The sequence below is a fragment of the Sorex araneus genome, chromosome 9, assembly GCF_027595985.1.
Source record: "Sorex araneus isolate mSorAra2 chromosome 9, mSorAra2.pri, whole genome shotgun sequence".
Classification (NCBI taxonomy): Eukaryota; Metazoa; Chordata; class Mammalia; order Eulipotyphla; family Soricidae; genus Sorex; species Sorex araneus.
In genome coordinates, this window is record NC_073310.1 from 50,999,291 (window position 1) to 51,025,924 (window position 26,634).

At 40.8% G+C, this 26,634-nt stretch overlaps 1 protein-coding gene across 25 annotated transcripts in view; it reads left to right on the forward strand.

Annotated features, from left to right (window-relative positions):
* The window catches only part of LOC129406992 (uncharacterized), a 153,702-nt gene that overhangs the window by 50,411 nt on the left and 76,657 nt on the right, over positions 1 to 26,634 (forward strand). For 5 of the 25 annotated variants that reach the window (XR_008631406.1, XR_008631395.1, XR_008631399.1 and 2 more), the window contains one exon: positions 14,339 to 15,095. The exons of 13 other annotated variants lie outside the window; for them this stretch is intronic. Coding sequence is in view for 2 of the 12 variants with exons in the window: in XM_055146857.1 (XP_055002832.1) it covers positions 14,355 to 14,546 (192 nt within the window). In the remaining 10 variants the exon portion in view is untranslated. Of the gene's footprint in view, positions 1 to 14,211; positions 15,096 to 26,634 lie in introns of those variants that run through there. 7 more of the 25 variants (XR_008631400.1, XR_008631393.1, XM_055146858.1 and 4 more) reach the window with 4 other exon arrangements.

The window sequence follows — 26,634 nt, forward strand, 5'->3', positions numbered from 1 at the left end:
TTTTTGGGTGAGCATTCAAAAAAAAAGAAATAAAGCATCTCCTCCTGGCATGGATTCTTCTTTCTTCAGCATTCCTAGGTGACACAGCCACATTTCTTCAGTTAAATGTTCTTTTACCCGTGAGACTCCGGGGCAGTCCCACCCCAAAGTTTCTATTTTACCATAAAAGTCTTCCCTGTGAATACTATTTAAAAAATAAAATAGAAATGGGTTGCATTAGAACAAATAGCAGTGTCTCCAGCTGATGGAAGAAAACAGACTTAACACTCTGGGTGCTAAAGTGTCAGTCCTCCTGAAGAGACATTGACCCCCAAACTACGAAGAGCTTCACCCCCCAGCCCCATGAACAGAGACTCTCGTGATCTTTGTTTTGAATTTATAGTTTTCATTCCCCCCTTCAGGTATTTTAATGCATAAAACTTTAATCTAAAACCGATATCAGGGAGAAATATTTAAACATTTATGCATCCAGTTCGTGATTCAGAGATTTATTTATAACTGTTGATTTTGGGACACCCAACTCTTGCATTTAAACTGCTGAAGTGAGTCATGTTTGTGGGAGGTAATTACCACCAGAAAGTACAACTAACTTGTAAGCTTCTCTTTAAAATGTCCACTCACAATCTGCAATTACTGTAAATAACAGGCTACAAGAACTCTCGCTCTGTTTTATGGCAGTATATATTTATTATGAGTGCATTAGGCGCTACCCAAACATACTTTTCTCACAGAAGGGCTCTTGGAGTAGAAATGATTCCCTTTATTAAGTTATCAATATAGGTTTCCCAGTATGTAGGACTGAAAAGATATAATCTCAAGATTTCCCTTCCATTATAAGAAACAAAAGCCCCAAGTACAGCTGGCTCAGAAGGAAAAGAATAGATTCCAGTTGGCAGAGAATGAGCATGTATGATTTGTGCACCATTAAAGACCAAATCCAGACTGCTGAAGTCAGAGCAGGAAGTGCCTTCCCTCTTTAACACCTCTCTCTCTCTCTCTCTCTCTCTCTCTCTCTCTCTCTCTCTTTCTCTCTCTCTCTCTCAGGAGGCTTTCTGATGCTCCATTTAGTGATTGATGAAGCCCACACCCATCTTTCTAGTAGCAGGGTGGGTAGCTCTGTGTGGGCCATAATGTCGGAGTTTCTGAAAACATTCTGCTGATGAAAAATGCCTATACTTTCCATCTTCGGTAGTCAGTTCTTAAGAATTCACAAATCAGGTATCTGGAGGGCTGGAATACAAAGGAAAAGTAGTAGGGAAGAGTTTGGTGTATTTAGTCAGCTTAAATCAGGGATGGTGATGGCAGGCATTGGGGAAAATATGAGAACCGAAAGGCTAGAATGTCCACAGACTACCTCAGGCCTGATGCTTTTAGCCTACCGTGACCTTAACCTGCCTTTAACATAAGTTGCTTATCAGAACTCAGCTGTGATACCCAGGCCTTCCACTTTCCTCCGAGGCCCCTGAGTCCTGAGTCAAACTCTACTTTCATCAGTGGGCAGAGACATGACTAACCTTAGAGATTAGGATGCCTATGACTCAGCTGCCTTCTCAGACCTATTCGCAATCATTCATTTGGTATTTGTTTAACTGTTGTTTATTCAATAATTATTTTTTACGAAGACCTTCTCTGTGTGTCAGTTGTTAGGCCAAGTCCAGAAAAACATTTGTGAACATAATTAACTTCCAGTCTTTGCATATCAGACTACCCTATTGGGAAGATAACCACAAAAAGTAGCAATTTCAACACTGTAATAAATTCCACATAGGAACAAGAGGACATCATGAGGACCAATCAGAAGACACTATATCTGATTATAGAGCAGAAAATACTTCCCATGGATGCCCCGTTAAGCCAGGTTCAGAGGGAAAGTTGAAGAAAAGCAAGAGACTTAACTGAAGACTTCCAAGGAAGTGAAAATGAAATATCAAAATATTCTGTGCAGAAGAGAGTATCAGAGCCATGTAAGAAACAAGAAGTTGTAGTTCAGAGAAGCATGATTAGTTCGCAATGAATGGAGCAGAAACGTTAGAATGAGAATGAAGGAAGCTGACTGTGGAGACGAGAATGTTATTCGATGAGATGTTATTTGATGCATTAAGGAGTTGTTGGGATGGGAAAGCCCTATATGTTCCTTGCTTGCATCAGAACATCCATCGATCAGATTATTTATCTGCTGCTAAGAATCTAGTCTTAGTCCCAGATAAGTTAGTGAACTCTCAAATATTTGACTCACTTTTTTGTTCTGTTTTGTTTTTTGGATCACACCTGGCATTGCACAGGGGTTACTCCTGGCTTTGCACTCAGGAATTACCCCTGTCGGTGCTCAGGGAACCATATGGGATGCTGGAAATTGAACCCCGGTCAGCCTCATGCAAGGCAAACACCCTACCTGTTGTGCTATTGCTCCAGCCCCTTGACTCATTTTCCTATCTCCTATATTTCCCAAGTAATCCTCCTGTCAGCAGAACTGTCACTGTCACTGTCACTGTCATCCCGTTGCTCATCGATTTGTTCGAGCAGGTAGCAGTAACATCTCTCATTGTGAGACTTATTGTTACTGTTTTTGGCATATAGAATACGCCACGGGTAGCTTGCCAGGATCTGCTGTGCAGGCTCCATACTCTCTGTAGCTTGCCGGGCTCTCCGAGAGGGGCAGAAGAAATGAACATGGGTCGGCCGTGTGAAAGGCGAATGCCCTACCTGCTGTGCTATCACTCCAGCCCTGTTGGCAGAACAAGTATACTATTTGAGTCCTCTGGTAGCATTGTCAAAATTATTTTACCTTTTTAGATTCACAAACTCTTTTCCTCTCTCTCTGGTACAACGAGGGACCTATAATGCTTCATGGCGGGAGGAGGGGCGGGTCCGGGTATGGGAGGAGACATATTCAGTAGTGCTCAGGATTTACCCCTGACTCTGTGCTTAGGGATTTCTCATGGCCTGGCTCAGGGTATGTGGTTCCAGGAATCAAACCAAGGTCAACCACATGCAAGACAAGTGTCTTACCTGCTATCTCATCTCTCCAGCCCTCACTGTCTCATTTTTAACATTTTTATTGAATGCCACACATTTAATTTTTTTTTTTTGCTTTTTGGGTCACACCTGGAGATGCACAGGGGTTACTCCTGGCTCTGCACTCAGGAATTACCCCTGGCCGTGCTCAGGGGACCATATGGGATGCTGGGATTTGAACCCGGGTCGGCCGCATGCAAGGCAAACGCCCTACCCGCTGTGCTATCTCTCCAGCCCCCAAGCCACACATTTAATTTTAACTTGATTTAATATTTAAAATATAATATTAACCCTGACCATGACCATTACCAACTATATGCACCAAACAAAAACTTTAGATAACTACTATGAGAAAAGAAATTATCTACTGTTGGAGTAAGGATTTAAAAACTAGTGTCAACTCCTCATGGAGTTGACATTTTAGAGGATGAAGACAAGGAAAATCAGTAATATATAATATGCAATCAGTTATGAAGAAAATTGCTTCATAGGAAACTTCGGCAAATAAGGAGTTACTAGGGTGCTATTTTTCTGTAGTGCTAATGTTATATATGAATGCCCATGCATTAGAATAGACCTACACTACTACATACAATTACCTCTTTCAATTAAAATAAAACTACTAGTGCCCCCATAGAATTCCACCATCTTTAAATAAAAATAAAGGGCCCTCTATTTGTCCCTAAGATACTACTAGCTTCTTGGATTATTACAGTACCCCAGGGGTTGGTATAGCCCAATTACAAAACACTGGCATAGATGTTTAAAATAATGTGACTCGGTACATTCTGTTTTAATTTAATTTTTTAAATTTAGGCATGGGCTGGAGCAATAGCACAACAGGTAGGGGGTTTGCCTTGCACGCAGCCAACCCGGGTTCCATTCTGCTGCCCCTCTCGGAGAGCCTAGCAAGCTATCGAGAGTATCTCGCCCGCATGGCAGAGCCTGGCAACCTACCCGTGGTATATTCGATATGCCAAAAACAGTAACAACAAGTCTCACAATGGAGACATTACTGGTGCCCACAGAGCAAATCGATGAGCAATGGGATGACAGTGACAATGAAATTTAGGCACTGTGATTTACGTGTTGTTAGTAGCTATGTTTCAGACATTCAGTTTCCCTACACCACACCTTGCCAGTGTCCACATCCCTCAACCACTATCATAATTTTCTGTTTGGAAGGATAGAGAAATATTATCCACACAACCTTGTGGATAATAGAAGGGATTTTTATAGGAAGTGACACATATTCTTTAGTAAATGCCTAAAAGGAGTGACACCAGTGTGAAGGAACAATATTTGAAGAAAAAGAAGTTACGATTTTCCAGAATCGTAGGATAGTGTAAATCCTTGGATTAAAAATACACAAGAGGTGAGTAGGATGAATAAAAAATGCATACACCATAGTGGAATTAAAGAACATCAAGAATAAAGATAAAAATTTAAAAGATGTAGGAGAACAATACATATCCCATACAAAGGCATGCCCTTTAGACTTACATAAGAATTGTCATATAGTATGCATTGGTGGAGGGAAGATCACACTGATGGTGGTATTGGGGTTGGAATACTGCCTGCCTAAAACTATATTATGAACAAGTTTATAAATAATAGTGTCCTAAAAACTTAATTTAAAAATTTGTTTAAGAAAGGAAAAATATTTGTTGTGTTATATTAGAGATGAAAAAATTTTCATGTCTTTATAATCACTGTATCACTGTCATCCCCATTGTTCATCGATTTACTTGAGCAGTCACCAGTAACGTCTCTACTACACTCAGCGCTGAGATTTTAGGAGCCTCTCTTTACTCGTCTTTCCCAATGATTGGAGGCTCTTTCAGGGTCAGGGGAATGAGACCTATTGTTACTGGTTTTGGCATATTGAATATGCCATTAGTAGCTTGCCAGGCTCTGCTGTGCAGGCGGGATATTCTCGGTAGCTTGCCGGGATCTCTGAGAGGTATGTATATATCTTTTACTGTATTTGGGATGTGAATACACCATGGGGAGCTTGCAAGGCTCTCCCGTGCAGGCAATAAACTCTTGGTAGCTTGGCAGATTCTCCAAGAGGGAGAACAAGGCTATTAGATGTCTTAAGCTTCCGGGAGCTTGGTTTTATAGTCTCTGGATGTTGGCCCTTGGTGGGATTACACAGCACTGGGGGCAGTTTGTGAGTGTGGCTGCCAAGCTACTGGAAAATGGGTCTGGGTGGAGAAGGCCCAGTCCAATCTGAGCAGGCTTGGAGATCTCAGCCCCGGGTCCCGCACACCTGGGTTCCTCTGCTGGTCCCTTCATGCGTGAGGCTCGTCTGAACGTGTGGAGAGTGGCCTTGAGGTGTGGCTGGATTCCGGAGGTCTTCAACTGTCAAGGCTCTGCTTGGGGTGGGGAGGGAAAGGCAACCCATCCCCTCCGAGGGGCCCTGGTGAAGGGGAATTGAACTGGGTCAGCTTTTGTGTAGGATAGAAATGAGGGAAAGAAAGAATTGGTCACTTTAATTCTATTAAAATATTAATTATTAATTCTAACGTTCCTGCTCCATTCATTGTCCCAGAGATAAGGTATGGAAGAAAAAGGAATAATAAAAAGTAAGCACGGAGCTATTTGACTTTGTTTGTAGAGCACATGACCCCTAGTGTATGTGAGGACCTGAGTTGGATCCCTGAAACTGCATGGTCCCCAAACACTGCTAGAGGATTGGTCCCTTTGGAAAAATCAAATATAAATAATACAGTTGCTCATGGAAGAAAGGGAGTTTATTAGCTACTAATTATTGAAAGACTTCTATTACAAAAGAAAATGAATGGTCTAAATATTTTTTCTAAAAAACTGTGTGGAGTGTTCTGGAAGAGTTTAAAATGCTGTGCAATGTTAGCCTTTACTTTCAAAAGCTATTGATATCTATTAAATTTAATTGAGAATCATTAATAAATGTAATTAGTACTTTTCAAACAAGTTAAAAGATGAAGCAGGAATATATATAAAAATAAAAAACCTCAATGCAACAGAAGGCAGAAAAACAGAAAGCTGCAAAAAAGATAATTAAAATTACACATGCTAAAAACATAGGTAATATTATCAGCATTCACAATTGAAATGAGTTCATTCAATGAGGAGTTGGCTTTTTTTCCCCTGTGACAATTGCAGAATGCATATTTTACGTGTTGTGGGTCACATATTGTATCTGCAATCATTTGAATCCTAAAAACTATTATTAGTTTGAAGGATATACAGAAACAAGTTTAAAGTAGAATTTGATCTGTGTAATTGGTTGCTCTCTCTCTGGATTAAACTTAAACAGAAAAAAATTCATATGGGGCCATTATTTTATGTCCCAGACAACTGTATATTTTGTACAATGTCTGTTGTAGATAGAGATACATTTACAAAGCTGTTCCAGAAGCTTTTCAATTTATAAGTTCAATTTGAAATCCAATTCCATTTAAAGTACCTTCAGAGTTTTCTTTATAATTTGACCAGTGTCCTTAATATTTATGCATAGAAAGGAGGGACAAGACGGGCCAGAATATCCTTAAAGACCCAAGTGGGAAAGAGATCAACATTTCTATTAAAAATTACCATGATTAAAACAACACAATTTTAGCACAAAGACAAAGTGTCCAGCAGATTAGAATACAAAGCTCAGTCGCATGCATAAAGGAAAACCTAAGGTTTGTCAAGACTTGGGTTATTTAATGGTGCAGCAATAAAACAGTGGATATGAAAATAGTTAACATATGGAAAAAGATAAAATGTAATTGTTACTCCGTACTCCAGGCTGTATCAAAAACAACCTACAGAGAGACAATATAAGACTTTAGAGCATAGCATTAGAATTTTTGTAAACTTTATTAGAACTAGTCGGTATGGTTTACAAAGCTGTCAATAAAAGAGTTAGAGACATACAGTATTCCGGTTACAATCCCACCAACAATGTCAGCAGCTAATATACCCATGCTCCTTCCCACCCCCGAGTCTGCTTCTTAGCAAACAGAAGTTTAAGTATAATTATTATAGTTTGGGTCCCAAGCTTATGGAAGCATTTACTTTATACCCGTGGTTTAGATGTCTATAGATGCCTCACCTCTACACTACTGCTATGCCCAAGGCCCCTAACCCTTACCTCTTATTACTTCCAGGCAGCCTGTTTGACTTCTCCCTCATTTCTCTCCTCCTCTGCCCTTTCCTTTCTATAATTTAGGGCATGGGTTTCTTAAGACCTGAGGTTTGAAAGTACACAAAGGCAATTAAGGAAAGAATTGGTAAATTTAATTCTATTAAAATATTAAACTAATTAAAAGTATACATATGAAATTAAGATAAAACGATCTAGAAGATATTTACAATTTATACAACGAAGTGTTGATTAGTTGCCAGAGTTGATGATGATTGTCTACAAGTTAAAGCAACAAAGACAAAAAAAAAATGCTCAATTAAAAAAAAAAAACAGGCAAACGTATTTGAGTTTGGGTTGAAGGAAAATAGGATAACTAAGTCAAACACAGAGGCTTTTCAGGGCAGCAAAAATATCATATATGATACCGTAGTGGGTTCCTGCTGTTATATGTTTGTCCACATGCATAAAATTTACCAGCTCCAAGAAAAACCCATGAACTATAAGTGATAATGATATGTCTAGGTAGGTCCTTCAGTTGTGATAAATGTTCCATGTTGGTGGGAGCTGTTGCTAATAAATGGCCAGGAGGAAGTTGGGTGTGGGGAGTTGGAGAGCAAAGAAATCTCTGAGCCTTCCTCTCAATTTTGCTGTGAACCTTAACTTTCTACTTTAAAGGTATTAATTTAAAAATTTTTAACTTTAAAATCTTTCATTTTAAAAGCAAAGATATGTAAAATGGAAAATTTTAAGAGAGGATTATCTAATGAATGACAAGCAGGGAATGATTCAACTTTTATAAAATATTAGAAATAAAAATAAAAACTCATTTTCAGATAATGAAATTAGAAGAATATTTAAAGTCAGATAATGCCAAATGGTAACTTGGATGTGGAACAAGGAGCTAGAAGGCTCAGATATTTCTGTTGGGGCTGTTCACTTTCCTGTAGTACTTGGAGAATAATTAGAAAACATGGTGGGGAATGAAGCACCGCGTGCCCCGAGAAGTCCAGCCCTGGAAGAGCTCATGCAGGCATATTTGTTCATCCTAACCATGCTGGCAATGGTGCAGATTTAGACATCACTTCAATGTCCCCCAATCAGAGAATGGATAAACAAATTGTAATCACTGTCACTGTCATCCTGTTGCTCATCAATTTGCACCGGTAATATCTCCATTTTGAGACTTGTTATTACTGTTTTGGGCATATCGAATACACCATGGGTAGCTTGCCAGGCTCTGGCATGTGGGCTTGATACTCTCAGTAGCTTGCCAGGCTCTCTGAGAAGGGTGGAGAAATTGAACCCAGTTTGGCCGCATGCAAGGCAAACGCCCTGCTACTATGCTATCGCTCCAGCTCTAAACAAATTATAATAAAATTAGAAAAATGGAAAACAAAACACTTTTAATTAAATTGGAGCCTCAGGTGCTAACAGAGATTGTCTCAGTAGTATAATATTGAAGGTAAAAATTGAAGTCTATGGTGGCATTTATATAAAGCTTATAAACATCAAAACAATATTATAAGTAATGGAGATACCTTAAAGGGTAACAATAAAGCACAAAACCTTCCTGAGAGACATAAAATACTGAATTATTATTGTGGATAGAGACAGTTGAATAAGATAGAAGAAGAAAACACAACTTGAATTAGAAATTTCAATACTGCACACATGTATAGTATATATACATATAATATATACTATATATATATTTCAATACTGCTCACATGTATAGTAATCCACAGAAATTTGACAAAGCACTGGGGATAAATATGTGCTTCCTATTTTTTGTTTTGGTTTTTGGGCCACACCTGGTAATGCTCAGGGGTTGCACCTGGCTTTGCACTCAGGAATTATTCCTGGAAGTGTTCTGGGGACCCTATGGCATGCTGAGGATGTAACCCAGGTCAGCTGCATGTAAGGCATTGCTCTACCTGCTGTACTACCATTCTGGTCCATTTCCTATTTTAATCTCTGTATTTCTTTGTGCCCACTTATTCAAGATGAGTACCTTTTGGTATCTTCAGTAGTTTTGTTGTAGGCAAGTAGAAAAGAAGGACTTGGTTGATCAGACTCCCAAGTTTTGACAGGCAGATTCATGTAATAGAAAAGTGCAAAGAAGATTCTAGAAGGATAGAGTAGAAAGCTATTCTGATGCCCTCCTGGACCACAGCTGCACTGACAGAATTCGTCCATCCAGCGGAATTTTTTATTTTTAATCCTGGAGTTTATGGGAAGTTTGTGATATACAGGGGAAAGCATGGTGTGAATTGAGTTAAATTTAGTCAGCTTCCACTGGTAGTATGGAAGCAAGCTACCCACTCTTCTTCCCCCACTTACCTCCAAACAGATTCTCAGGAACCAGCATCAAAAGTAAGGACTCTCCTTCAAAATTTAATATCAGGAACATATGCTTTGTTCGCTAATAGTTGTTGCTTCTGATAACATAAAATAAGAGAAAGTAGCCTTTAGAGTTAGCCTTTCTGCTTCTGGCAAAAGTGGTATCCTGGACACTTACAAGGACAGACTTTTCCCCTTAACCCCATTAATTATTTTTTCTCTTTGGGTCATAACCATTGATGCTCAGGGGTTCTTCCTGACTTTGCACTCAGAAATTACTCCTGGTGGTGCTCGGAGGACCATATGGGATGCTGGGGATCGAACACGGGTCAGCTGCATGCAAGGCAAATGCCCTACCCGCTGTGCTATTATCGCTCTAGCCCCAACCCCATTAATTTTTCTCTGTCTCCTTTGAGAGCCAAACAGGAAAATCGGAGATTTTCAAAAGCAGCTGCAAGTGACCAGAGATGTGGTCCAGAGTGATCTTCGGCTTGGATAGAACCTATGTCAACCATTATTGTTATAAATGATAACAAACATAACACGGAGCAATGCAAAAATCACCAATTATTTGGGAAGGAAAGAGGACCTTATTGGTAGCGTTCATCACATCATCATCAGATACATGTGTCAGTTTTAAGCATTTCTTAAATTACAAGGAATAAAACCACAAAAATAAAACCAGGAAAGTTAACCCATTCAAAAGAAAAAGTTAAGTCAATTGAAATCGTCCAAGCGAAAAACCAGATGATAGAACTACTAGACAAGTACTAAAACAAGTCCTTTTTTCTCTCTTTTATTTTTTCTTTTCTTTTCTTTTTTTTTAATTGAATCATCATGAGATATAGTTACAAAACTTTCATTATTTGATTTCAGTCATACAATGTTTCAACACCCATCATTCCACCAGTGTATATTTCCCACCACCAATCTCCCCAGTATCCCTCCTGTTACCCCCACCCCAGCCTGTCTATATGGAAGATACTTTTCTCTCTCTCTCTCTCTCTCTCTCTCTCTCTCTCTCTCTCTGTGTGTCTCTCTCTCCCTCTGTCTCTCTTTCACTCTCTCTTTCTTCACCCCCCTCATCTTTTGGGCATTGTAGTTTGCAATACAGATAGTGAGAGTCCATCATGTTTGCTCCTTTACCCACTTTCAGCACACAACTCCCATCCAGAGCGATCCCTTCCAACCATCATTGTCATAATGGCCCCTTCTCTATCCCAACTTCCCTGTCCCCGAGCGCTTGAGCCGTGCTTCCAAGCTTGGACCATTCATCCTGATCCTTGTTTCTACTGTCTTTGTGTGTTAGCCTCATACTATGTAAAACAACAGTCTTAATAATATCTCAAAGATGCTTAGAAGAAGACAAGGATAAAGTCAAGAAAATCATGTGTGGGCAGATATAAATACCAATAGAGTTACAATGTGAAAAAGAAATACAACTAATACATTGAAATAACACGTGTCCATTTATATAGATGAGAGAATAAATTGACACATATGATAAATTACTACTCAGGCTTGAAAAGGAAGGGACATGGCTGCATGCTACAGAATAGATATACCTTGAGGGATATTATTCTGAGTCACAGAAGGGCCAGGGGAGTTAGCTCGAAGGACTGGAATGGATGTCTTGCATGTGGAGGTCCCAAGTTCTCTCCTAGCTCTGCAAGGTCCCCTCAGCATTGCCCTAGTAGACCTGGTGGCCCCATTTCTGCAGACTTGCAGACATTACAATACCCAAGCATCAAACCTTCAGTCCCACGTAGTTGGATAAGGTGTCATCAGGCATGGCCTGTGAACCCTCTGAACACTTCTCAGGAAGCCTCTGCCCAACCAAAAATCATATCACAAAAAGACAAATGCCATAAATTTCCAATTACATACATATCTAAAGTTTAGAAGTCATAGACATAAAAAGTAGATCAGTGATTGCCAAGGACCAGCAGGAGGTGGAAATGGGGAGTTTGTGTTTAACAGGTTCAGAATTTCAGTTTTGCAGGATGTAAAGAGAGTTTTAGTGAGGAATGGTGGTGATGGTTGAAAAAGATTGGATGGGTGGAGGGGAGAGGCAGAAGTACAAGAGCCAAAGGAGTTCCAAGTATTTGCAAGAGCTGAGTTGAGAAACTTAATCAAGTTGGATAGGGAAAGTGTAGCGAAGGAGAAAGTGAAGAAGTCAGTGAATATGAAGTTCCTTAAAGTTTGCAGAACCCTGAGGCAAGGTGTTTGGCAAGGTAAGGTGCTTGCCTTGCACACAGCCAACCCAGATTCAGTCGCCAGATTCTCTGAACATTTTTGCTCTGAGCACCCTCAGTATGATCCAAAACCAAAAATAAAGGAAGAAAAGGGAGAAAGGAAGTGGGGAGGGAGAGAAGGAAGGAGGGAGAGGAAGGGAGGGAGGGAGGGAGGGAGGGAGGGAGGGAGGGAGGGAGGGAGGGAGGGAGGGAGGGAGGGAGGGAGGGAGGGAGGAAGGAAGAAGTTTGCAGAGGACCAGGTAGTGGTAAGGTTACTTGAGTAGCAAGCTTGAAGAACAAAAAGTATTTGGAGATGTTTGAACTGGAGATGGTTTTGGAGTGGAACATTTTGTCACACTTAATGATATGCCATGAACATTATCTGCTTCAAATGTTATAGTTTCATGGTAAGAGTTTTGTTACAGTATTCCATTTCATAATTGTATCCTAATTTTATTTTAAGTTTTCTACAGAGATTCTGTGATTTGCAGTGCTACTAAAATGTCTTCTCACGTACATAATTCCAACACCATTCCCATCACTGTTGTACCTCCTCCCTCCCCCAGGGGCCCCAGCACCCTGCCCTTCCAACCCACCTCTAAGTTGTGTGGCTCAGTTCTTCTGTTTTGTTGCCTTTGGACCTGTATTGCCACCTTCCTGTGTATCTTTAAGTCCCACGAATGAGAGAATTTCTGTATCAGTGCCTTCCCCTTTGACTGACTTCCCAGTCCTTTTAGTTCCATTTGTGTGGCTGCAGATTTGCATAATCTTGTTCTTTCTTAAATTATTTTGGTGGGGAAGGACTGAACCACACATTCTGGTGCTCCGGGGCTACATGCAGCCCTGTACTTAATGAATTAATGAACTCACATTTCACTTTACTCATGACTATCAATTAGAATAATTCATTTGTTATGTAAGATTTAAAAAGGAATGATCCTTAATAGAAATCCTCACCACAGAGTCTCTGACCTGGCTGAGGTAAGTGGCAGCTGGGGTTACAGAGAAACTCAAGACCGAAGGTAGTGACTGGTTCACCCTCTAAGGAGGAGTCACCAGCTAGGGGTGGGCAGCCTGGGATTCCTCTGCACAGTAGTTGTGTTGGAGCAAAGCTCTGGTTTCTCCAGTTTGCCTATTCATGTATATGCATATCTTCATTAATTCGAGAAAATTCACTGCATTGCTGCTACGTAAAAACTGTCAGGCACTTGAAAATGTCAAAGTGTTTTCAAATGTAGGCAGCATAATGAGGCGAGGACAGTCTGAGACAGAGCTTGACTTCACTGAAATGTATGTTTGTGACCCTCATATACATGGTAATCTCCCAACATGCAGGAGGTGACCCGATAATCATACTTTCATGATCATGCAGTTTGGTAATATTTACCCAAAGTGGCATTGTTGCTTAGACTAGTTAGTTCAGCTCTGTTTTAATTTCCTTGCTGTGGGAATGGCCAAGCACATTTTATTTTATCCAGTCAAGGAGAAGCAGTAGTAAGACCATTGTGTGTGTTTTTTTGACATGCACAGGTGGTACACACAAATACTTCCATGTAAAATAATGCAAACTCATTGGGCCTTTGTGGCATGAGGTTGCAGAACAGAGGTTGGTGTTTTCATTACAAGAACATGTCCCGTGGTACTCAGTGCCAGGAGGAGTGGGGAGTAGAAAGGACATTTTTTTAAGTGAGTGGAGCCAGAAACTCCTCCATGGAAAATTCCTCCAATCAGAAACATAAAACTTTGAGCAGAATTTTGTTTTCAGTAATGCCTGAAACAACAAAATCTTGTGAAGCCAGAAACTCCTTCAGTAACACAGAAATGGTTCTAGATGTGTAAATACAATTATGGATTTTATAGTTTTCACCTCTCTCAGAGAGCCCGGCAAGCTACCGAGAGTATCTTGCCAAAAACAATAACAAGTCTCACAATGGAGACGTTACTGGTGCCCGTTCGAGCAAATCGATGAGCAACGGGATGACAGTGATACAGTGCTACAGTTTTTCATGGTTACTGATAACTGCACAAAATAGCAGAGGATAACTTTCCCGGCACAATCTAGTAGCAGCACAGCACTAGCTACAAGGACTGAGCTTGACTGTATGTGAAATTGTGTGTTTGGTTCATTTTAGTTATCAACAAAAATAATTGTGACCACCCCGAAGCAGATAGACAGTTATCTTTATATTTGATCTATAGGGGAAAATGATTATTAAGAATCTCTGCTGGGGCCAGAGAGATAGTATAGTATAGAGATCAGGTGTTTTCCTTGCTTTCTGCCAACTGAGGTTTGATTCTCAGCACCCACAGGAGTGATTCCTGAGTGCAGGGCCAGGAGTAAGGCTTGAGAACGGCTGAGTATGGCCCAGAACAACAAAAGATTGGCATTCCCCCCCCCAAGATTTTATGGTTAACCTTAAAACACTGTTAAATTTTTGTGGTAATTCCCAACATTTATTCTCATATCTAGTATTGTGTTCATCATTTTCGATTACTTCTATATAGATCCCTCCAAAACGGAACCAGAGGCCAAGTGCAGGGGGCAGGGGACCCCTGCAGGGCAGTGGGCAGGGATCTCTGCAGGATGGCCTCAGTGCTCCATGGCTACTGTCACTTCCTTCCTCCTCTCGAGCCACTTCTCCTCCCAGCAGGCTCGGCCCTCCTCAGGTCCGGTGACTCATCAGACAGTTCAAGGGGCCTCTGCGGGCTCATCATCAAGTGAGCTGGCTCGGATCCTGGCTGACATTCAGATCTCGTCCCTGGGATCCGAGAAACAGAGCTGGAGAGAGGCGGAAACGGCTGAGTCACTGGAGAGAGAATCAGAGAGCCTGGCCTTCTAGCAGGCCTGTGAGAGCAAGGAACTCTGATGGGGATGTCCGCCGCGCCAGAGGCTAATGGCACAGACCCTGCTAACTTCAGTGATGCCCTTGTCACCTGAGGAGTCCTGTGCTAACCTCCCTTCTCGGACCAAGTGACTGGACTTCTGCTTGGTGCTCATGACTAATCTGCCTTCCCCTCAGTCCTGCCTTGAGGCCCCTGGCTCCTCGGGATTGGTGTAGCTGAGTACTGTTTCTGTGGCTTGTGCCACGTGACCAAGGACACAAGGTTTAAGTACCCCGTGGTGGGTATTTCTTCTTTGCCACTTAATGGTTTAATGCAATTTCCTCCTTTGCTCCTCCAGGATCAGTGTAAAGGTTCCTTCCAGAGGTAAATAAAGAGACTGAGGGTTCCTCCCTCTTATTTTCCCTGAATGATCAACCTCACTCAGGTTTTATTTCTCTTTATCATCCTTTCATGACAGGTGCTTTTTTTGGCCATTGTTTAGAACAAAGAAAGAATATGTACAGGATTATTCTGATCATGGAATTAAATTCTTCATATGAAAATGCCTTGTCGTGTATTTGTCTCTTTTTATTTTGAGTTATGATTGGAAGACTTGGTTCTGAGGTTGGGAAAATAGTCCAAAGGACCGGGCTATACATGTTTTGTATTCCTAAGGGCCCAGGTTTGGTCTCCAGCGCACCACATGCCCAGTCATCACTGCCTGGGATCACCATGGAGAGCCCCAAGCAGCACCAAGGATGGTCCTGTTGGTCCTTGAGCTCGCCAGGCCCCCACAGCACTGCATACCCCTGAGACTGAACTTTCTGCCCTGCACCACTGGGCAGAGTTTCCCCTGGGTCCCCTGCGCACTGCTTGGCAGCCTCCTTCCCACCAAAAAAATAACTGATTCTGCTAACAGAATCTGGACTTGACCAATGTCTAGCAGAGCACCACGGCACACTGCAGGTTTATGAAATGCCAGACGGAGGAACAGTCAGTATAAGCGCTCCCGTTGTCTTTGGTTCTGGGAAAGCCTGAAGACTTTCTTTTCCCCCTACACCATGCTCCTCTACGATTTGTGTCTCTGATTGGCACATCAGATCTGTGCTTGCTGGGTTGCTCTTTCCTCAGCGTCTGTCTATGGATCTACAGTCCTGTACTCTGATGCCTTTTCCAAGATTCTCCTAAGTTGCCTGCACTTTTTTTTTCAAATGTCCATCCCGAAATTGTGGGCTGAGGAGGCTGCAGGAGAATGTATTTGGCTGAGTGAATGATCCAGAAGAGACAGACCTACTCGGATGCTGAGTTGTATGCAACTTGGCTTAGGTCCAAACTGAGTACAGACACCTGCTGGCTCAGCACCTTTCCAAATAATTAAGTCATCTACCAACAGCCTGCAGTTTGGAATAGTTTTTTTAAAAAAAATTTTAAAAATCTTTGGATAAATGTGCAAAAAAGAACTCTATACATATTCCCCCCCCCCCACTCACTTAGAGGTCTTTAAAAAAAAAGAAGCTTTGGATAGAAGTGCAAGAAAGAACTATAGATGTGTTTTTTTCCCCCCCTTAATCAGCAGTTCCATTAAAAAAAATTTATTTTACTGATTTGAAAGCATGAAGATTTTAGTTGGGTGCTTCCCGTCATTACTCTGTGCTTAGTCAGCAGATCCAAAGAAACAGGAAAAAACTCAGGGCTCTGGGCCCTCCAATAGGCCTCGCCCCAACTTCAGCCATACTTGTGCCGACTCAGGACCATCAATGGTAGTCCAGGCAAAACTGCCCTTGTCTCTAGACCCGATCTCTAAAATAAAGAAATCTGGAAACAGAAAAGAAGGTCATAAAGGGGCAAGTTCCTAGAGCAAAGAACTCAGGAGGCAGCAAGCAATCCCTGGCTCTTAAAGCCTGCTGTCCAGCTGCTGGGACCGCCGGGGGATAACCTGAAGACTCGGCTCCACCCAGGCTCTCAGATGAGTTTCACTTCCCATGGTCAGGGAGAATGCCAGGAGCATTTAGATACTGGTGAGAAGGGTCAGTGTCAACACCATCTGACTCACTTAAATGTATTTCTGAAAGGGTAAATGGATTCTAACGGTATTTTTTTTTTTTGCAGCCACACCTGTGAGTGCACATCCCAGACCCACATCTTTATCTTACCCCCACACACCTGAACTCCTCCCTCCCTCTGCCTCAGCAGAGCTGGAAGGCTGCCGGGTTATCACAGGAATTTTCAGAACTCAGAATCTCCTGTTGCTTATCAAGCCTAAAGTGGATTTTGCTCAATTGAAACTCAGATTTAGCTGAAGTTTTCTAACCTTTCAGTGTGTTGAGTTTTGCACCCAAACCCCACCCAGCTCCAAACCTCACCCACAGGATAATTTGACCACACTGATCGTGAAAGAGTTGAGTTGGGTGGATTAACCCACCCGAGCTGAACAGTTCTGTCTGCAGGTAGAAGCCTGAGACATGGCTGGAAATTGCAATGCAGTAGAATATCAGGGATACTAGAAAAGAAATAAACACTTACATGTCTAAAGTAAAACCTATTATTTCAGTAAGCCTGGCTACCAGTACTGCAAATGTTCATTTACTTCAGTCTTGTAAAACATTGGTACTGTACCATATGCCTTCATTTCAAAGACCTAGACAATTAATTTTAAGTTTCTCAAACTGCCACAAAATGATAAAAATTTTTCCTAAGCAATGGCTATATAGAAGATAACTTCCAAGAGTGGGCTTTTGTTTGTTTCATTTCAAGCATTCTAAATTAAACCCTGGAGAAAGACCTTACTCTAATAAATAATCACTTGTTGTAATATGCATTGATGCTAAGATAATAGGCTACATCAATTTCTATTCATGTTACTGTAACTGGGAAATCAGACCTGGTAATACTACTCTGTGTCCCAATATTGAGGAAAAGTGGATGTTAATTTTCATAGTGTCATGATTGGTTTAAATTGTAGCTTCCAAAATATAGGCATTTATTCAACTTCAATTTAGAATGAATTCATTTATTACACAGCCACATAGGATTTTTATCAAATTTCTCTCTAGAACAATATGATGTGATAGAACCCAGAAGAACAAAATAGTCAATGACTTGTTAGTTGATAAATAATACATTAAATCCACTGGAAGAGAGTGCTGATGAAATCCTTACATTTAATAAATAAATAAAGGAATGTCATAAGAAACTTTACAATTCAGATTTTAAAGTTTTCAAAAGAACTCTTGGGTTAGATTCTTTGGTGTGTTTCTTCCCTGGGCTATATTTTATTTTATTTGTTTGTTGTTTGTTTTGGTGGTGTGCAATTCAGGAATTACTCCTGACAGGGGTTGTAGGATTATATGGGATCCCTGGGATTGAACCCAGGTCTGCTGCATGCAAGGCAGGCGCCTTACCCACTGTACTATTGCTCTGGCTCTCTTCAGCTATATTTTAGAAAACATTGGTGTCCCAAAATTCTGACTCTCCTATATACACAGATTTTTATCAACTATTGTCAGCTGTTCAAATGGAAGGGCTCAGCCTATAATGACCTTTGCAGATTTTATTTTTTTTAACCCATAGAAGGGAGTACTGAAAAATTATATATTTAAAGTATATTTTTATTTAGTTAAAATTTAAAGGTAATTTTCTCCCAAAATAAATTTGGATAGCATGAGACTCGTGAAATAATTAATTTTGAGTGAATCTATATCCATTTTAAGACTTGTTTCCAATTATACCATCAAGAATCTCTAAATCTATAAAAATAAATGTGGGTTTATAGTAAATTGGTAATAATAATAAAGTGGTTTGCTTGAGATGTGTTTATACCTAATTAGGAGAATGCTTGAAAATAGACTGTTCAGTGAAATTTTTACTGGCTAAGACAATTTAGCAAATAAACTCAAAACCAATGTTCATAATGTTATTAAGTAAAAAGAACTTGGAGTTTGCTAAAGTTTGTAAGTATGGGACCAGAAAAGCATTAGTAAATGGAAACTCACTTTTAAATTGTGCTTTCTTTTTAAATACTGGGATAAATTTGAGCTCTCTAACTGACAAAACTTCCACAGAGGCAGAGTAGTAATTGCAAGATCAATATCCCAGAGAAAGGAAATATTGAGATATATAGGAAAGCTCAGCATTTCGCATCAATTTTCTCTGTAAAGTGTTTAATGCATCTTAAGCTGTGTAGGGAAAAACAGAGGAAAGTAGGTAAAACAACGGAAACAGTGGGAATTTTGAGCAAGTCTCAAGGTGCTGGGGAAACAGAAGTTGGATTTATGAATCTGTCAAAAAGGGATGTGTACCTGGTAATACCCAGGCTTGCACTGGAATCCCTGGAGCCGGCATCGGCCCAGCATTAGAAGTTGCGAAGGCTGTTTCCAAGCTCAGTTCCTGACGGGACTCAACTCTGATAACATGCTATATGCCTCACAGAGATCAAGGGGAAGCTTTTTCAGAGAAAAATAGCCTTTCAAACAGTAAAGTTAGGGAGCTGGAGATATAGTACAGTGGGTGAGGCTCTTGCCTTGCATACAACTGACCTGGGTTCAATCCCTAGCACCCCATAGGGTCCCCAGAGCCCATCAGGACTGATCTCTGCATACAGAGTCAGGGGCAAGCCCTGAGGATAGCTGAGAGTGGCCCCAAAATAAAAGCAAAACCACAAAACTTTCAAATTAGACTACCACTAATGGGTAGTATTAGTATTATTAGTATTATTCACAGTGGGTAAAGCATTTCCTTAATTTTTAATCATATGTTTGGGTTTTTTTTTTGTTTTTTTTCTTTTTGGGTCACACCCAGCGATGCACATGGGTCACTCCTGGCTCTGCACTCAGGAATTACCCCTGGTGGTGCTCAGGGGACCATATGGGATGCTGGGAATCGAACACAGGTCGGCCACATGCAAGGCTAACGCCCTACCTGCTGTGCTATCACTCCAGCCCTATTCATATGTTTTAAAATAATGGCAATTATTAAACTTAATTTTTTTTTTGAAATAGGGGCTGATAGCACAGCAGGTAGGGCGTTTGCCTTGCACACAGCCAACCCAGGTTTGATTCCCAGCATCCCACATGGTCCCCCGAGCACTCCCAGAAGTTATTCCTGAGTGCAGAGCCAGGAGTTAACCCCTGTGCATCGCCGGGTATGACCCAAAAAGCCAAAAAAAAAATTAAATAAAGCTAAAGAATTTTATCAGATTAATAAACTTTTTTTTAAAAAAAAAAAAACAACACAGTATCAGGGGCTGGAGCAATAGCACAGCGGGTAGGGCGTTAGCCTTGCACACAGCCAACCCGGGTTCAATTCCCAGCATCCCATATGGTCCCCTGAGCACCACCAGGAGTAATTCCTGAGTGCAAAACCAGGAGGAACCCCTGTGCATCGCCAAGTGTGACCCAAAAACCAAAAAAAAAAAAAAAACCAGCATCAACATGGGCCTGGAGAGAAAGTATGGGGAGAACTTGCCTTGGCACTGCAGATGGGCCCCAAGCACTATCCAGCAATGAACCTTGAGCACAGTGGCAGGAGTCAGCCCTGAGCACTGCCCAGTATCACGACCCGCCTCCTGCAAAAAAAAATTTTTTTAAACTAAAATAAATTATAGTGGAAATTACAAAATAATCTCAGATAACAATGCTAGAAGGTAGTTTTTTTCAAGTCATTATTGCTAAATTTTTACCAAAATTGATGCTTTTGTACATCTTAAAATAATATGCAGTACATTTCATAGGATTGAAATTGTGTTCTTTTACACAGAGAAACTAAATATAAAATCAGATGTCACGAGAAAATCTTCAAATACCTGGAATTTTGAATTTTTTCTTTTTAACTTTTTTATTAGAACTACACACAATAGTGCCTGAGGGCCCCAGGGCCACCTCTGGTAACGCTCTCTGGTACATGTCTTCTCAGTGCTCTGTGGAGCACTATAGCACTCCAGGCCAGTGGAGACAGGGTGCTGTCAGGGATAAACCTGGCCGTGCTGGAGCTATCAGGATCAAACTCAAGGCTTTTGTTCTCCAACCCCCCCTTTTTTTAAAAAACTTAGTGAATCACCATGAGGGCACAGTAACAGATTTACACATTTTCATACTTGTGTTTCCCTCATACAATGTTCGGGCACCCCTCCCTCTACCAAGTGTCCATTCTCCACCACCAGTGAACCCGGTATCCCTCCCACCTCCCAATCCCATCCCCCCTCCCCCCACCCCACCCCCACCGCCCTGCCTCTGTGGCAGGGCATTCTCTTTTGATCTCTCTCTCTCCTTTTGGGTGTTGTGGTCTGTAATAGGGGTATTGAGTGGCCATCGTGTTCAATCTATAGTCTACTTTCAGCACACATCTCCCCTCCCAAGTCCTCCAACCAGAGCTTACTTGATGTTCCCTTCTCTATCTGAGCTGCCTTTTCCCCCAGCATGTGAGGCCAGCTTCCAAGCCATGGAGCCAACCTCCTGGTGCTTATTTCTACTATTCTTGGGTGTTAGTCTCCTACTCTGTTATTCTATATTCCACAGATGAGTGCAATCTTTCTATGTCTGTCTCTCTCTTTCTGACTCATTTCACTTAGCATGATACTTTCCATGCTGATCCACTTATATGCAAAATTCATGACTTCATCTTTTCTAACAGCTGCATAGTATTCCATTGTGTAGATGTACCAAAGTTTCTTTAACCAGTCATCTGTTCTCAGGCACTCGGGTTTTTCCCAGGTTCTGGCTATTATAAACAGTGCTGCGATGAACATATAAGTGCAGATGTCATTTTGACTATACTTTTTTGCTTCTCCGTGATATATTCCCAGAAGTGGTATTGCTGTGTCAAATGGGAGCTCAATTTCTAATTTTTTGAGAAGCATCTATATTGTTTTCCAGAAGGGCTGAATAAGTCGGCATTCCCACCAACAATGTAGAAGGGACTCTTTCTCCCCACATCCCCTCCAACTGTTGCTTTTGTTCTTTTGGATGTGTGCCAGTCTCTGTGGTGTGAGGTGGTATCTCATGGTTGTTTTGATCTGCATGTTCCTGATGATTAGTGATGAAGAGCATTTTTTCATGTGCCTTTTGGCCATTCATATCTTTTCTTTGGGAAAGTTTCTGTTCATTTCTTTGCCCCATTTTCTGATGGGGTTGGATGTTGTTCTCCAACCCTTTGAGCCATATTTCCAACCCCTTAAGCAATTAATTTTCAGATAAACCTTGGCGCTTAAGAGAAATTCCGATAGAGTTAAGTATTTTACACTGAATGAAAATAAGATGGCATATCTAAGTGTGTTAAATGTTGGGCTGGAGAGATAGCTCAATGGGCTGAGTGCATTCTTTGTTTGCATGTGACAATAAATATATAAACTAAAATAGTCCCATTATGTAAAACTCTAGCATATGGTAGAGTCAACATAAATGAAAGCAGAAGAGAAAAAAATTTAAATATGCTCACCTTATAATATGGTTCAAAATAAATTCCAGGTATAGTAACGAAATAAGAGTAACTATGAAACAGTAAGGAATTAGAAAAAAAATAAAAACCATTTTCTTATTTCTTCTTAGAGAAGAATTTCCCAAGCCTGGATGCAATGAAAAGAAGTTTCTAGGGAAATACTGGATTTACTTGCCAACAGAAAAATGGAAAGTATTAGTATTGGAGAAAGTCTACCTAAAATTGAATTAGAGAAAAATAATGAGGGAGATAGAGTTGAGCAAAATTGTATTGGAAATTGTGTTGGTGTTTATAATGAAAATACACATTAAGCAAAGTTTGTAAAATTTGAAAGAACGTTTAAGAAGAAACTTGCAGAATTTTTGAGGGTTAAATGAAAAAGGAGCAGTCATATATTGTTGAAACTTTTTAGGAATAAACTTGTCAGTATGTATTTTGAACTCCAAAAGCACTATAACTTTTTCTGGAACAACACACAGAAGGCCCATGAGCCTTACAGAATTGGTTCTGTGGTTCAAAGTGTAGTGCAAGAATGCTATTCGGGCCTCACAGTGCTGGGTTCACTTAGGTGCCCTGGCAGTGACCAAGGGCCTCCAGGAAGGCACCCGGTAGCATGTCCAGAGAACTATCTGGTAACAGAGATTGAACCTGGTTCAGGCACATGCTAGACATACATTCTTACTACAGAAAGGTCTCTCTCTTTTTTTTTTAATGAATCACCGTGAGGTACAGTTACAGTCTTATAAACTTTTGTGCTTACATTTTAGTCCTACAATGATCGAGTACCCATCCCTACACTAGTGCCCATTCTCCACTAAAAGTGTTCCCAATATTCCTCCTGCCCACCCCCGTCTTCCCCAAGCCCCACCCCACCGCTGTGGCAGGTGCATTTCCTTTTACTCTCTCCTTTAGGGTGTTGTGATCTGCAATGCAAGTATTGAATGGCCTTCATACGAAAGTCTGTAGTCTGCTTTCAGCATACATCTCCCATCTCAAGCAGGCCCTCTAAACACAGTTTACTTGGTGATCCCTTCTCTATCTGAGCTGCCTTTTACCCCAGCATGTGAGACCAGCTTCCAAGCCATGGAGCAAACCTCCTGGAACTTATCTCTACTATTCTTGGGTGTTAGTCTTCCATTCTGTTACTTTATATTCCAAAGATGAGTGCGATCTTTCTATGTCTGTCCATCTCAGAAAGACCTACAACTTTTGACCTATTTCCATGACTGAATAAATTGGTCATTCAGAAAGATAAAAACATTTGGAAAATATTGATATCTTTATTAATAAGTTCAGTTCAAAACATTTAAAATAAAAGGGATGGTTACTATTCAGCCATCACATTCAGAGAATTTATTGGATATTTACTATGTACCAGGAACTGGCGATAAAACAGCAAACAAATATAGAAAATGTCAAGTCCTTACCAAACTTAGGTTCTAAGAAGAATTATGGGAAAGTTTTCAGGATAAATAGAAATATGATTGTAACCTCAATTGTTTAGAAAAAGCTGAGAAGATAAAGAAATACACCAAGCTCTAGTTGAGAGGTAACACCATATTGTGTCATTAAATTTTGCTGAGTTGGACGTAAATGTGTCCCATTTCCACACCCTGTGTGTAGTGATGGATACGTAAATTGGCTAGATGGGGAGAGGTTCTTGAACAATGTATATCAAATCACCACGTCGTATGCTTTAAATAGCTATTTGTCAATTATGGCTCAATAATGTTGAAAAAAAGGAGCACAATCCTTCTGCTTGCACTTCAGTATTTTCCTACTTTTCTATCGTGTATTTAATGAAGTGTAACAAGTCCTTGGTAAATACATGTCAGGTTTTGCTTTGCCTTGCAATATGAATGTTGATTGTGTCCTTGGTTGTTCTTCTCTTTACAATGGATGACTTCATCTGTTGCCATCACACTTTTGAGTGTCTTTATAGTAAGTATACTTTAACTTTTTATCAAAATTGCCATTATTATCAAATGGGTTGCCTATTATTTTTCTAGAATGCCAGCTGCATTAAGTAGTTCAGACCTGTTAGAGATCTTCAGGCAGAAGTGTCTGCCGGATCACCTCGGAGCATTTCTGGGGGAAAAGCTCCTTTCTTTACCAAAGAAATTGATGAATGCTGTGTTCCTATGGTTACTATTCTTTATTAATTCCAAAAATTCTTCATTGCATCCTTCTAAATAAAAGTAAGGGAATAATGCTGCTCTTTCATGAAATAAACACATCATTGGTGTTTTACAGTTTACTTTTACTTGTGGTATCAGCTTATTCTTTGCATAATACAGTTAATATTGCATCAGACTTTCACACATAAATTCTAACTTTCAGGATCTTGTCAAGCAGCCAAAAAACTGCATGCATACTAGATATTGACCCTAATATTCCATAATGGGGATCATGTCTAGATTTAGATGATCATTTAGACCGTGACCTGCAGATTACTAGTATATACAAATGTATAAGGGGGAACCTCTCCTTGATTTTCACTAGCTCCTGAAGATATCTTATTTTTCTCTTATCATGAGTACTAAGTGGTGAGGTTATGTGGCAGTCTGGAAACATTTGACTTGCATCAACTTTCCTTGACTTCTTCATCTATTACATGTTGGCTGCCTGGTAATTTTAATTGAGAACTGACAGGCACCTTGGGAGGCAATCTGAGAGGGTAATCACTACATTTATCTATAAGTTAGGGAGTTGGTGCAGATGCAGAAAATGATTGAGAATGGTGATAAACAGCGTGAAGCATTGCCCCTGCAAGCTGATCGTGCTGGCCCCCCACAGAAAGCTATAAAATTTGTGCAGGCAAGAGAGAGAGAGAGAGAGAGAGAGAGGTAGAAACTAAGATGTTTTCATTTCTTCAGGCTACTAACAAAATACCATAGGCTGGATGGATCCGTAGGCTGGATGTTTTGTTTCTCTTTTCTCTCTCTCTTCTCTGTCTTTCTCTCTCTCTTTCTCCCTCCCCCCTTCCTCTGTCTAGTTTTTAGGATACACCCGGTAATGCTCCATTACTCCTGGCTCTACACTCAGGAATTACTTATGGCAATGTTCAGGGAACCATCATCTGGAATGCTGGGATTAAAACTAGGTCTGCTGCATGCAAGTCAGACCATTACTCAAATGTGCTATCACTTCAGATCCAAGTCCGGGTCTTTTATAAAGTTTCTAAGGCCATTCACAGAGATCCCATCCTCATGGCCAGTTTTTAAGCACTTATCAAGGCCCCTCTCTCCTGATAGCATCCCACTGGGATTCAGTATGGGGAGGGGGCAGGAATACTCTGATCATAGCAAAGTGAACCCCAACATGGATTAAGAGGCATTTAATGAGTTATTATAGCCCACTTTGAAAGAGTACTTACCTTGTACCCAGCAACATGTTGCATGTCTTATGTGTGCTCTTAACTTACTAAACCCGCAAAATTCCAAAGAATATGGATGCTATGGTTATCCAGATTTACATGGGAAAAGCTTAGCTATGGTAAATTGAATCTCAGAAAGGTTAGACTCTCCTAGCTCTTAAATAGCAGAATGAGGGCTCACAACCAGCTGACTCGGGAGCCTGCTCCCCAGAGGAAGCATGCCCAGGAATGAGAGAGATGTGCAGAGGACAACCATCCTCTTTCTAGGACCCCTTCTCACCCCCTTTTTATTTACAGACTGCTCAACATCTGATTGCTTAGCTCCATTTGCCATCTCCCGCCTGATTACTGCCTGAGAAAGGCCAGTTGCCTTGGATTTTCCAATAGCCCACAGAGCATGAAGAGAGAAATCATTGCCTATAGATTGCCCTCCATATTTCTCCCTTGACTTCTCTAGTCTCTATTTTTTAGGAGTAATTCCTGAGTGCAGAGTCAGGATTCCTGACTGCAAACCGCTGAGATTGCCAGGTGTGACCCAGAAAGAGATATATGGCTATATGGCTTAGAGATTTTTTTTTTGGCACATCAACATTCAGATTATGATGAGTCACAGTAGTGCACCTAGCAGCTATAGTTGTAATATAAATTCCAATGTTTTTTCTTTACCTCTTTAAGCAGGTCAGTACAATTCACCTTTAATTGCAAGGTTCTCATATTTAATATTTCTAAATCCTTTCATGGGGGGAACGATAGCACAGCGGGTAGGGCATTTGCCTTGCACGCAGCCAACCCAGGTTTGATTCCTCTGCTCCTCTCAAAGAGCCCAGCAAGCTACCGAGAGTAGCTAGCTGGCATGGCAGAGCCTGGCAAGCTACCTGTGGCATATTCAATATGCCAAAAACAGTAACAAGTCTCATAATGGAGACGTTACTGTTGCCTGCTTGAACAAATTGATGAGCAATGGGATGACAGTGATGACAGTGATGATGACAGTGATGAAAAAAAGTATCTTTCATAAGATACATTTAGGCTTTAGAACTTTGAGGCTATTTTCCTATTTAAGCACTGGTCTCTCTCCGGCCATCTAGGAGACAGGGAGAGTGTCAGAAGGGCATCTGGGAGCTTGAGCTGAGCCTTATGGTATGTCCACACAGCAGGCAAGTCCTTTACTGGATCAACTCTTTGTACACTACTCCAGCTTTCTCTTTATGAAGGTCAGCATATTTGACCTTCCTGAGGCTGAAATGTCTTAGCAGTACTCATGAACATTGATTTAAGATTCTCTACTAACAAATGAA